Source organism: Cyrtonyx montezumae, unplaced genomic scaffold, assembly GCF_038088225.1.
Source record: "Cyrtonyx montezumae isolate F1298 unplaced genomic scaffold, pur_monq_1.0 scaffold_8, whole genome shotgun sequence".
NCBI classification, from domain to species: domain Eukaryota; kingdom Metazoa; phylum Chordata; class Aves; order Galliformes; family Odontophoridae; genus Cyrtonyx; species Cyrtonyx montezumae.
Genome location: NW_027072089.1, coordinates 39,555,710 through 39,568,964, shown reverse-complemented (window position 1 = coordinate 39,568,964; position 13,255 = coordinate 39,555,710). Strand labels below are relative to the sequence as shown.

Here is a 13,255-nt window from a genome sequence, read left to right as displayed (position 1 = left end):
ACTGTTAGAAAGCAAAGCTTGAAATCATTCCTGTAGTCTTCAGTTTCCAATTATGGCAACAAATTTATCTTTAATTAGGAACAAATTTTGCATTTTTTGGCTGGAAGGACACATTCTCTATTTCCTTAAAGCATTTTCCTTCTGTCACTGGGAATGAAACACTGGAAAATGTATCCTTCTAGACAAAAAGGAGCATGCTTTCCTGCATGCACGTTGCTTCTGTAGAAGGACAGCACACATAAACAGCATGCTGATGGACATAGAAACTAGAAGCAAGTTGTTCTGTTGTTTTTTGTTGGTTTGTTTTCTGTGTTACATTGCATTTCACTGAGCTCTCTTTCAGCTTTAGTATAAAACATTAGGTCTTGGATTCTTGGGACACCTTTTAGTGCCATCTTTTTCAAAACGTGGACAGCCTTGATCTCCCATAGCAGTGGGAGAATGGCATGCATTTTATCTTAGAGGATTCTTTATTTGTCCTAATATTAAAGTTTTGCTCTTCAGTCCATCAGAGCCACATCTGCTCGAATTCATCGTGCATCACATTTATGCAAAGTAATCTGCCTACACACAAACACACCTGGAAGCACAAGTGCACGCATGTTAACACACAGGTCTTCTGATCAAAGATATTTACAGTATCAGTAGCTAAACCCCAAAAGAAATTTCAAAAGCAAGAAAATAAAATGTATTTCTGTTTATCCGTTTATAACCAGAAATGCTGCAGCAAGAAAAAAAAGCTAACATTGAAATTTCTCTACTTTTAGCCCAGTGTTATCTTAAGAAGTTATTAACATGGATATTTTTGTACTGGAAAAGATGCAGTTACTGGGATCCATTAAATAAAGTAATTAAGAAAAAAAGTGGCATTATGCAATTGGACAATTGAAGTTTGATGGACTATGTTTTTTAATCAACAGAAAAAAATTACTTTTGAAAACAAAATTGGTGTATCCCATTACTATAAATTAATGAACAGATTCCCATAGATTATTGAAACTGCCTCATGACAGGCATGGAGAAAGACAATTTAGCTTCTACAGGGAAGTTTTCCCAGCTTGGAGGCTGCATTTCAGGTAAAGTTTACGTCAGACTATACCTGCAAACTTCACTAACCTTCAGCTGTCCATCTGTGAGAGAAGTACGTTTTGTTTCTCTTCTGTAGTGGAGGCTTTATAGTTGGCTTTTGGAGAACGGGAGGGAAAACTAATTCCCAACTTCACATTTCTGAAGTTTTCTAACATTTCTTTAAAGCTCTGTGTTTGTTTTTTTATTCAGTATGGGCTTCTTGAATGAATTTCTCCAAACTATTCTGTAATAAACGTCAGGCTTCAGTGATTACCCTCTTCTTAGTTTTCCTGTCTTATTAACTAGCTCTCCCTCCAAGAACACTGAAGTAGAGCAGAGCAAACTGCTGGCTAGGGCTGCTCCAGCTTTCTTGAAAGGCAAAGGGTAAGTTAAAGAGAGAGTATGTTCATAGCTTGCACTAACACAGCTAAAACAAAAACTTCTCCTTACTTCCCCCTGTTATTAATATATTCAGTAAATATCTTTCCTGAGAAGATTCCAGTAACCAATTAACCCTGTGAGCTCTATAGGGCATGCTTAAATGTATTTATGTACACCTGGGTGCGAGGTCTTGATCAGACACTTCCAAGCAAATCCAGCTTGTGATTTCAGTATGTGAATAATCTGTGGAACAGAGAGATATTTGATGTATTTAAGCTCTACAGAATATACTGAAACAAATAGAGCTGACCTTGCAGTCTGCTGTATTGTAAAATAAATGGTTCTGCATAGTCACAGCCCCTGGCCTGATCTGGCATCTCACTGTTTTCCATGGCTGGCTGTGTATTTGAGTTGGGTTCTGCCATCCTAAGCTGTTAAATGCTTAATATGTAAATTACAACAATAACAAAATAATTTCTGCACACTTTTTTTTTTGTCTAATAGCTCTTATTTATTCATTCCTACATTCTCATTTCGCAATCTCACTTGCTCCTGCTTTCTCTGTTTATTTCCCTCTGTCTGTCTGGACTGCACCCTCTCTCCCTGTCCCCGTTCCAGGTTACAGTACAGCCTCGATGTTGCAGACAGGCTGGCCGATGAACATGTGCTCATTGGGTTGTATGTCAACATGCTGCAGAGCAACCCCGCACGGTTAGTGCAGGTTTGGCACTTTTGGGGGATCCAGGAAAGGGAAGCTGGTCGGCCACGTGCTCTCCTCATGGCTACCCATGAAGCAGCTTTTCATGAGCACTATCCTAAAGGGAACGCGTGTGCTTGTGGGGTGTGTCCTCCCAAAGCTGGTGGATCCTGGCAATTGCTGTTTTATCTCTAGCAGCACTAAATAGTGAGGCATTGCAGATAAGTACTTTAAAGAGAGTTAAGATTAAAGAGTGACTTTACAAATGGGTTTGAGATGCCATGCACTGGCCAGTGCGGGACTTGTCAGTGGTAAAGATGACTTTGATTTTGCATTTTCAAGGCAATAATTGTTAAGATTATGCATAATTTATAGCTTCAGCTTACCTTGATAGTAAAAATGATAGTAGTACCTAAATAATGCTAATAATAAGAAGTTGCTTATTAGCCTGGTGAAGGAGGGAGTTGATGTCATTTTTTATTTATGCCAGGCATTGTTTTTATATCTACCTGATTTCTCCTTTGTTTATATGTATCTTGTATTTCATTCATTCATTATATTTCATTCAGATTCAGATGTGAAAAGTTTTTAAATGGGTGCTGTGAATGTAGTTCATTATTTCTGAGGGAGGGAGTATGGAGCTCTGTGCTTCATGCTACTTCTAAAGCCATGGGCTGTCCTAATGTTGTTGGCTCGTGGCCTCACAGCTGGTCCTACTGCTACTGCAGAGGATTTCCCAGGTTAGAAACTCCCTGTATACCCTCAAAGGTAGAGAAGACAATAAGCAGCTTCTTCAGGGCAGGTGAATGCAGTGGTTCTCTGCAAGCTCAGAAAATTCACTTCTGTGTATAGCTCCAGTTGAAAATGGTGGTAGCTTGCCATGTAGATGCCCAGTGGAGCCAAGAACCTGCTTTGTTGTTCTGGATCTGCTCTGCATCCCACCAGAATTTGACAGTGGGGAGAAAAGAAAAGGCAAACTGATTTTTAGAGAAGAAAATGAAAACCACTACCTCAAAACAAAAACATTTTGAAAGGGGATTTAATTCCCAGAGCAGCACTTCCAGAAAGCAAAGCTATTTAACAATATTTACAGAGAGGCCATGAAAACAAGCTGCTGGGGCATGTGTTTAGAGCAGTCTTTGGCCAAATATGATTAAAGAGAAGATGTGGACATTACCATTAGGTCTAGTTTGACAGAGGAAGGAGAAAATTTTGCCCTGCCAGCCATGAGTGACTTACTCAATAAGGTGATTCAAGAGGCTAACATAGACTGGATGTGGTTTTGTGTCATTTTTGGTGATGTGCTACTGATGCCATACCTGTGGCATGATGAGGTCCCTTTGTGAGTGCCCAGCCTCATCTTTACCATCTTCATCCTCTGAATTTTATCCACTGTACTCCAACCTGTTCCTTCAAGCTTGTGGACCCACCTCACCAAGTCACAGTACATTTGTATTCAAATATGCACATAAAATTTATATGCCATAGCATCCTTCACATGTCATGGTTTTAAGGGATAAATGGGCAGTGACTGATAATGGCCTTAATTACTTGAATAACTGATGCAAAGTATAGTACGTAGCATCTGATTGCCAACTTTAAATCACTGTGGTCACAGCATCCTCAACTAGAAACAATCTCAGTCATTTATATGAGATACTAATTAGGTTTTGACAGAAACATAACCTAGAGGAACAGCAGTCTCAGTCATGCTGCATTGTCAATTTCTGCTTAGCTGCAGTGAGACTGATAATAAACTGAATGGTTACATTTTTGGTTGAGATGGGAAGAACAAACAAAATGTTGTTACTGGGAGTGGTAGGTGAGTTCTCTGCATCATCCAGGGCAGCATCTTCAGCAAGATGGGAATTCCTCCTGTCCCAGTCCCAGCATGGCCAGATGCAGCTAGCTTAAAACCCACGCAGCTGTGTTAGGATGGTGTTGAGTTCAAGCTCATTGATGCTGCAGCTCAAATGGTGGTCACTTGAGTAAAGCATACAGCTAACTGTAATCAGGTAGCTCTGCAACTGGCCAGCTTAACCTTTGGGTCTCCCCACAACATACTGTGTATGGAAACCCCTGTGTGCCGTAGCATGCTTTCAGGTCCTACTGACATCTGTCAAGGAAAAGAGGAATGACTGGCAGTGAACCTCCATTTTGAAGAAAAATACAAATATGCTTTGTGAACACAGTACATAAAAGTATCCTGACAGCTATGAAGTAGTGTTTCAGAACAGGTTAGCTTTTTAGATGACTCAGGCTAATGATCCAGTGTAGTCCAGTTAATATTTTGTCTAAGTGTGGCTAGTATTCATATCCCTTCTATTTTGCTTTACTCTCAGAAATGTAGGACCACTGCTAACTGTTATAAAACTGCTATATTTGATCTTTGAACTGTTTTTTAGTGCTTATCTTTGTCTTCCATCTGCAGTTACTTGATACTAGAACAAGAAGTACATGTTTCCTTTCTATCTCTCACAGGCTAATAAGCTACTTCAGGTTTTTTTAGAATCCAGTTCTCCAGGGCAAATTAAGAAGCAAGAGAAAGACTAATTCATTATTTATAGTAGCTGTATGGGTAAAAATAGCACCCCTTAGCCTTAGATTCTTTACTTGTTTTATTCTTAAAGTGTGTTTTAGAGTGTGAAACCAATAGATGATATTTGTGCTCATTTTTAGTGTCTGATTCTGAAAGAAAAGCTTTTAGCTTCTCCTCTTTGTTTTCATAAGTTAGAGTTCCTACCTAGTTTTGCATATCAATTTCACATATTCCAGTCTTTCTTTTTAGTTGCAGAGTAAGATACGTTTTGAGGAGGAGGGTATTTTTGTTCCATAGAAAGCTGGCTTATGGATTTTATGTTATGCTGTGTAGTAGTGTGGTGAATCATATTTCTGTACTATAAAAGAGCCATGTTATTCCATGTTATTTTAGAAGATGTTTATTACAGAAGTATGCAAAAGAACTAACTAGCTAGGACTGCTGGGTTCACTTTGAGCTAGCTGGGAAGAAAGTAAAGCATATCCCTGGGGCAGCTCAGCTTCATGAGCTTCAGAATACTGGAGCTGGGTTTCTGCCTTGACTCCTCCCATGAAAGAAGGAAAAGAATCAGAGACCCTCTGATGACAGAGGAAATTGTATAGACGCGGGGCTCCCTCGAGTGGAATTAATTTCTATGGTTAGATCTGCACACCTTAGTGATACTGACATTTCTGTGGTAAAATCTAGGTGATTCTAAAGTAAATTGTGAAGTAACAATAGCAGAGAGCTCAGGTGATGCATCTCAGCTTTAAATGCCTTTAGACCTTTTAGTGTTACAGGTAAAGAAGCATCAGAGCGCATTGGCGTGTTCCAATTAGAACACTGCTCTAATACTTAGAAACCTAACATTTATTTTGTCATCTCTCTTCTTCTCTGTGCCTGGAGTTTTGAGATCCTTTCTCAAGGATCTCAACCTGTAAAGTGTTATACAGAAGAGCAAAAGTCTAAACAAAATGTTCTGTTGTAAAGGGAATAGTATTGGATATTGGTCAGATCAATTACTGCTGATAATCATCAAGTCTTTAGAGAAGTGGTCACAAATGAGGAAGCGGTGTTAAAACAACTGTTTAATTTCTGTTAGATAAGACTCATCATCAGGCTGTTTTAACATGATGAATTTCCTTTGAAAGGATGCCTGTAACACTCTGTTGAGGATCCCGCATTATATACACATATTCATAATATTTTCAAGCTTTTGTGTTTTCAGTGTATCATATTCCATAAAGTTGCTGAAGTAAAAGCAGAAGTGAATTATGGCAAATCAGAAATCTAAGAATAAAAGTCTTAACAACTGAAGCTAATGCTGCTGTGTAGACCTCTGTGCTTAATGATCACATAAAATAGGTATATTTCAGAATTAAATATATCTCAGATGTTGAAATTTAATTTACAAATTGAATTGTTGAGGCCACTGATTTCTGGGATTCATAGGCCAAATCTGATGCACTGCTGCGTCAGTTTTATGACATCTGCCTACAAATAACTGTATATCAAAGACATAAATAGCAAGTAAAAATCAAAAAGCATCAGAGCCTTGATTCTTTCAGTTAAAGTCATTGTTTCAGGGGTGGGCTCACATCCCAGAGCTATGCTCCAGATTTTGTTGTGCCAGCAAGTGGAACCATAATCTATTATTTTCCCAGGATGGATAATATAGTTGCACACTGCTGTAAAAAAGAGAATTGATGCTCAACACTTGCTGTTTTCACAGCCATCTGTTAGAATGTTATGTTTTAGTCATTAAGGAAAAATTAAAAATGAATTTTATTGCCATGAAATTAATCCTTATTACCTGGTTTACATGATTGTTTGTGTCTATAAGAGTTGCTTCTCCTTTTCTTTCTCTGGATGACATATTGGCACAGTAGGCACGAGTATGTATGAAAAGCTATTTGTGGAATTGGAAAGTTCAGAAAACACCTTTGGCTTGAGTCTTTTCAGAAAGCAACTGTGGTATGTTGTCATCCTGCAAGAATGTGAGTAAGAACGGAGTTAAGCTATATATGCAACAGAATATGCTGAATAACCAAAACTGAAAAAGCACAAGCTTAGGTTGAACAGACACTCTTGTTTAGTGTTTTTCTAAACTTCTAAACTTCGTGGCTTCACAGGTTATGGTCAGAATGAGAGAAAGATATTTATCTCTTTTCCCTTACCTCAGCAAGTCATAGCAAATCCAAATGACTCCCAGCTTTAGTTTAATGATCAATGAATATCAACAGCTACTCATCTTTCCAACGTAACTTCTAGATCCCAGTGGACTTAATCAAGTCAACCAAAAGATGCACATCTGTATATATCTGAGGTACCTGGGGATATGAACTCACCGAGAATTTTTGGAGTAATATTTCGGTTTTGTTTTATATCTGCTGATTCTTCAGAAGCAGAACCTCTTGTTCAGAAATACCTCTCAGTGCTATTTTCATCTGACAGGCTTTTCAGGTTCAAGGTATAATTTCTAATAAAATAACAGGATAGGATGCCCATGCCCTTGTTTCGTGCACTCCTTTGAGATATGAAACTCACTCTCCAGCAACAAGCTGTGTGCCCTAATTGGCACATGGGTAGAGAGGCATGTGCCTGTCTCCCTTCAGCCAAAACCACGCAGTTTCCAAGGCATCAGAAGAGAGGACAGGCTTGCCTCTGTCTGGGATCATCTGCAGGATTGTCACATTCCACACAGGAAAACATGTTTCTCACCTTCTCTTAGCAGCTTCATCTTCATTTTTTTTCTCCTCTACGTAATGGGCATAATGCAATATAGGATTCTGTAGGCTTATCCAAGAGCAGCAAAGACCTCCTCATACTTTCTTTGTTAGTTTGTTGGGTTTTTTTTCTTTTTATTAGTTTCAGTGTTCTCTGCAAACTTCTAAATATTTAAAAGAAGTAAACATTTTTACTGTATTATGTTTCTCGTGTTCTTCTAACTTAGTAATTACCTCTATTTGAAATAAGGACAGCTGGAAAAGAATTAACCTGTAAGGAGTGTTTGCTTTTGATATTGTTAGAAAACAAATCATAATAAAGTGCAACATTCTAAAGGAATTCAGCATATTTGCTGCAAGTTTTTACATTTAGCAATTGTTATGGCAGTTCCATATGTGAACAAAGCAGACTGTCCTCATAGTTGGTGCTCCTGAACTCCTGCATCCTGGCAGCACGAGTTGGGTCCACGTTAAAGCCAGTCCAAGGCTGGAATCAGTGGGGCACCATTATGTGATTCTCTGAAATCTTTTTCCTAAAATATCAAGAAAAAAAGAATAAAAGAGAAAGCCTCATTATGAGTTCCTAGATCAGTGGTTCTAAAGCTGTGGTCTGTGAGACCTTGGTAAGTGCCCTGCAAAGCTATCCCTGGGAATTTACTTTCCCGCCTCTCTCCTTTGCTCAATTAATATCTGCTGTTTTAAACACATTGGTGATGTTTCGTTTCTAAGTTCTGTGGCAAGGGTGTGTGAGTGGGCAAAGTGGCAAAGCAGCTGCCATGCATACTGTGTGCTAACGTGTCTCCCCTCCCTCCTTTCCCACCCCGAGCAGTGTGCTCGACAGTGCAAGTCGCCTAGATGAAGAGCACAAGCTGATCGCCAGGTATGCAGCAAGGCTGGCAGCAGAAACTTCTTCATCAGTAAGTGTTTTAATTTAAGGAGGTGCTTTCCTTCTGTCATGTCTCAGGGGCTTGGCAAGATCAGGGAAATTACATCTGACAATCTCCATGGTTCATGGGTTACATTTCACAATACTTCTCATCAGATGTTGTTATATTTTATGAGTAACACTTTTATTGAAGTCAAAGAACCCACATTTTAATGCATATAATCTATATAGTAATGTAGTGGTACTTAAATAATTACAGCAAAAGGAATCTGTCATCTTAAACTCAGGCAAAACTGGAAAATATTGTCTGGACAAGCTTTGGGTAAAGGTTAACGATTTACTGCATTGGAAAAACAAGTGAAGAATCCATTTTACTCTTTAGTTCAAATATCACTACCTCCAGGGCCCTAAGTGCTGAGGATTGTAAAGAGTGATCTCCAGCAGGATGACCACAATGACCCACTGCATTAGCCCCAGCTCTCATTTTCATTTCAGAGCAGTGATTATTCTGCTCTATGTATCTTGAGACAGAAGGTGATGACAGGCTGAAACCTCACTAACTCTGTTAGAGAGGGAAGCAGGAGCCTAATCGAAGTATATAAAATCTTAAATGGCATAAATAAGGTCAGCCTAGTTACATTTTTTCCATCTCAGCACATTTGGTAGAACAAGGAAACGTAAATGATAGTTAAATGAAAGTCAGCTGGTCCAGGATGTCAGGAGGAGTACTTTCACACTGAGATTTACACAGTGGGGTCAATTGAAAGGGTGAAGCCAGGCAGTGCTCTCAGTGTGAGGCTGCCCCATGCAGCAGTCTGTCAGTACAGTTTCTCTCTCGAGAAGTGGGTTCAAGGGCTGTTGTGGTCTGCAAGCCCATCCCACAGCAGTTCCTTTCCATGGCATGACACGCAGCACTCAGCTATTGGTTAGCCTGCAGGTGACTATTATTGAAGGACAGTAATTCAACATAACTCCTGTTATGGTTTTGTGATTTTCCTGAGGAGGAACTGGTAGAAATCAGGTGTATGTAACATGTCCCTCGATAGAATGGAGATCTTAGGAAACAGTACCTAAGTAGCTTTTAAATAGAGATGATCGCAGTAAAATTAATTTATTTCTCTTTGCCAGCCAGGTGCCCGTTTCTCTGTGCTCTTTGAAGAGGCAAACAAAAGAAAAAATGAAGGTTTCCATATACAAAAATCTTTCAGCAGAGCACAAGAGTAGAACCAAGTTAGGAGCAGGGTAGGAATGTATAAAGCTGGTGGCCATTCTGCTTTTTAAGGAACCAAATTATTTATAGCACTGGGCACTCAGGACAAAGACCCTGGCTCCCTCAGTATCAAGCACCCACCAGCCTGTCTCAGTTCTTTATGCACTGTCCTTCCTTATGGTTGCAGTGTCAATGGGAAAATGTACCCACAGCAGAAAAAAGTAGCACAGAGCCCACTGACCAGTGGGGTAAGTCTTCATCCTTTCTGAGGGCCCATTTCTGCATGAAGAGGTGTGTGGCATCACACAAAGCTGGTCCAGGCCTCACAGGGCTCAGGCAGTGAGAAATGCTCAGATCACAGCACCAGCTCAGCAGAGGAACTTGCACTGTCTGATTCTTTCACACTGACATTAGACATAAATGGATGTCTTTGACAGTTAGAAAACTTTAGATGTCTGTGTGAATTCTTGCCCTTGGCTGTCACTGATGCAATACTGAGATACTGATGTGTGAACAAACCAGTAGTTGGCAATTGCTGAAAAATATGAGAAAAGAACATAGTCTAATAAAACTTAAGTGAGTAATACCTCGGTTAGTAAGAAGTAATTCAATTCTCATTTCATTTTATTGGGAAAAAAGGGCTCTTTAGATCTGAAGATTTGGAGAGTGAACTTTCAGGAGTGTCATAGAGCATTTGGGAAAACTTGGCCGAGTAGGCAGTGCAGCCAGACTGAAACCTGGACACAAAAGCCTTCAAATTGAGGCAAAAGCCCAACTTTCAAGGGAAGGAAGCATGGCTGAAGTGGAAGCATATCCTCTTTTTGCTTTTTCTGTTAGTGCCTTCCTCTTGTCTGTAGTGTCCATACTTGAGCAGCTGCTTGCTGCAGGGCCATTCCCTTAGCCCTTAGATGGGTGGGGATAAGAAAGCTCCCAAAGGAAGGGTGGAAAGACAGGATGGTAAACACTCCATTACTGTAGCAACTGTGCTGCTTGCTACCAGTGCAGCTGTGCTGAAAAGCCATGAACCAAAGCATGGATGGTCTCTATTATGTAGACAGGCATGGTACTGTGTGTTCTTTGAGCAGGTCTTTGTGTTGAGCTCAGTTGGGTGCCTGCTGGCCATGCCTTGCTCAGCAGCCCTCTCTTTTACAGCAGCAGCAGGCACAGCAGAGAGGGGCAGCAGACATCTCCTTCACCATCGATGCAAACAAGCAGCAGAGGCAGCTGATTGCAGAGCTCGAAAATAAAAACCGGTAAGCACCCACAGAGTACCTGCTTTTGTTCAGCCCTGTGTGCTGTGTGTTATTTTCTACAGCCACTTCTGAGCTTTGTTCTTAAACACACACCCCAGCAAAAAGCACAAGAGACAAGAAGGTCCACAGAACATGACAAAGGCTTTAAGATCACCAGCCACCCTGTTCTTTAATGAATGTGCTGTTACATGACATGATACAATCATTGATATTTATTTTTCACAGCTGCTGTTTGTTAAGAGTTTAAAAAAAAAAAAAAAAGCCTGTCCCATTTCAAAACCAAATTAATTTTGAGTTGGATCCTCTGTAGAGCTATAACATGAAATGATAAAAGGAGTAGTTATCCTGGTAACGATATGCTCCCCTGCTTCTATTTGTGAAGAAGATGATTAAAGCTCCCCTGAACACTATCTGCCTTAGAAAGGTCTGCAGAAAGGTTAGCAGCAGGTGAGGGCACTGATGAAATGAGACACTTGGTTCAGATATAGATGAGACTGAGGGATAGTGCCCAGGGGAAACGGGCTAGCTACCTTCAACAGGAGTGTCACCCATGTGCTGTCAGCAGAGAGTCTGGTCCTAAGTATCTGACTGCCCAGCGTCATGAGATGTATGACAGCAGAGCTCTGCTTTTACTGCTGGACTGTAAAACAGGACAACCCAAACCAGATGGTTTCCTATTGCAAACCCTGCATGGCCTTCTGTCATGGTGTAACGAGCCACCAGCTCCAGTCTTGATTTGTCTTTCATAGTTGGAGTCCGCCTCCTGACCGTCTGGTACCCAAAACATTGTGCAGGAGAGAAAAAAAATCACAAAGGTTTCAACCTTCTGCTGTGAAGCTTTGTGTTCTCACTCTGGCAGCCTTCCAGGGATGGCATGCCAGCCATTACAAGTCCTGTTAAAGTGCTTCTCCATGAATCAGTGACCATTCTCAGATCTGTGCTTACTTGACAATGTGTGTATGTACTCAAGATGGGCCAGATATTATTTTATTCTTTGTTAAATCCAAGTGGCACTAGAAATATTCCTGGGGAAGAAATAGAAAGGAGCAGTTTAATTAAGCATATTGTTATTTCATGTCTACTTCTGGCTTTGGGGATCTTGAAGAAATGCTTCCCTTTTATGACAAGGTCCTAAAATTTTTTTTAAGAAATATCTCAGGCTTCTCCTGTTGGTTGGAGCTCAGTCACTAAATCCATGTTGGTCAAAAACTGTGTACAATTACACTTCCTTCTCCCTTAGTGATGTGTAGTGAGCTGGTTTTGCAGAGAATGACTGACTTGTAGTCTTCTGCTTGTTCCCCTTCCCAAGAGAAATCCTGCAGGAGATCCAGAGGCTGCGACTTGAGCACGAGCAAGCATCTCAGCCTACACCAGAGAAGGCACAACAAAATCCCACCCTCCTGGCAGAGCTGCGGCTCCTCAGGTAACTGCACAGCAGTAAAACCTCCAGCATCTCCTCTGACAGGCTTGTAGCAGTAAGGGAAGAAGTACAATAAACTTTTGGGGCCTTTTTAATGTAAATATAGCACTGCATTTTTTTCTCCCATTTCAGTGCGGGTTGTAGTCCTAAAAGTAATTAAGCTTATGCTTTAAGCAGCATGCATGAAGAATCTCACATATTACTCATCTACATTAAATTAAGCCTGTGCATTAGTGTTTGCAGAGTTAGGCCCTTAGGTCATTTGGAATAGGTCCCCAAAGCTTTGTCCAAGTGTCATTAATCATATGGGGAAAAAATGTTGTTCTGTCAGAACAAATGCTTCTACGAATACTTCCATCTATGCTAAAGTAAATATAGAGTTACATGAAAATACAGCCAGAATTAGACATTTATTTTTGGAAAATTCTTCATGCTTTGAACTCGAAGGAGAGGTCAGTTCTCTTCATTGTGCATAACCAGGCTGCAGAGGTTTGCTCAGTGCCACGTGAGGAGAGAGGAATAACAACATCTGCTGCAGCTGAGGACCTAGAGAATCATTTCTTGCGTTATCCCACTAAGCTAAAAACATTGATATGGATGTGTCTGCATGTTAATTAGGATATTCTACATGAGTATGCTAATTGCCATATATATCACATTGAAGAAGAGCAATGGGTGCAGATCTGCAGGCTCCCTGTATGTCCCGAAGTTCATGTAATGAGAGCCAGGCTGGGAATCCAGTAAGACGTATTCTAAACACTTAATCCATTTAGAGAATAGAGTGTAAATCATTTCTTTCTGGTGAAACAATGCTAGATTAAATTTTAGTCCTCTTGCCCAAACAGCAGTTCTCTCGTGGGAAGACTAAAGAAGATTTTTGGCCATGTAACTGTTTCCTCCTTGCACTAGAAATATTTTTGTAGCCTAATTTGTAACTGCAAGAAATTACTGTAGAAAATTGTGCTAAATTCTCTCTTTACAAATACTGTATGGTTTTATTACTGTGTTTTCCACACAAAAATATTTTTCTGTTTCACCAATACTTACATTTCCTTTCCAATCTGAAAACAAACAGCTTCTTGATTTCTGAGTGATT

The 13,255-nt window shown here is 40.1% G+C and overlaps 1 protein-coding gene across 9 annotated transcripts in view; it reads left to right on the top strand.

Annotated features, from left to right (window-relative positions):
* Positions 1-13,255, top strand: part of DTNA (dystrobrevin alpha) — a 167,288-nt gene that overhangs the window by 131,857 nt on the left and 22,176 nt on the right. For 3 of the 9 annotated variants that reach the window (XM_065751950.1, XM_065751946.1, XM_065751945.1), the window contains 3 exons: positions 8,220-8,307; positions 10,642-10,739; positions 12,049-12,162. In XM_065751950.1, the coding sequence (XP_065608022.1) occupies positions 8,220-8,307; positions 10,642-10,739; positions 12,049-12,162 (300 nt within the window). Of the gene's footprint in view, positions 1-1,374; positions 1,453-2,067; positions 2,161-8,219; positions 8,308-10,638; positions 10,740-12,048; positions 12,163-13,255 lie in introns of all 9 variants that reach the window. The other 6 variants (XM_065751940.1, XM_065751941.1, XM_065751943.1 and 3 more) reach the window with 3 other exon arrangements.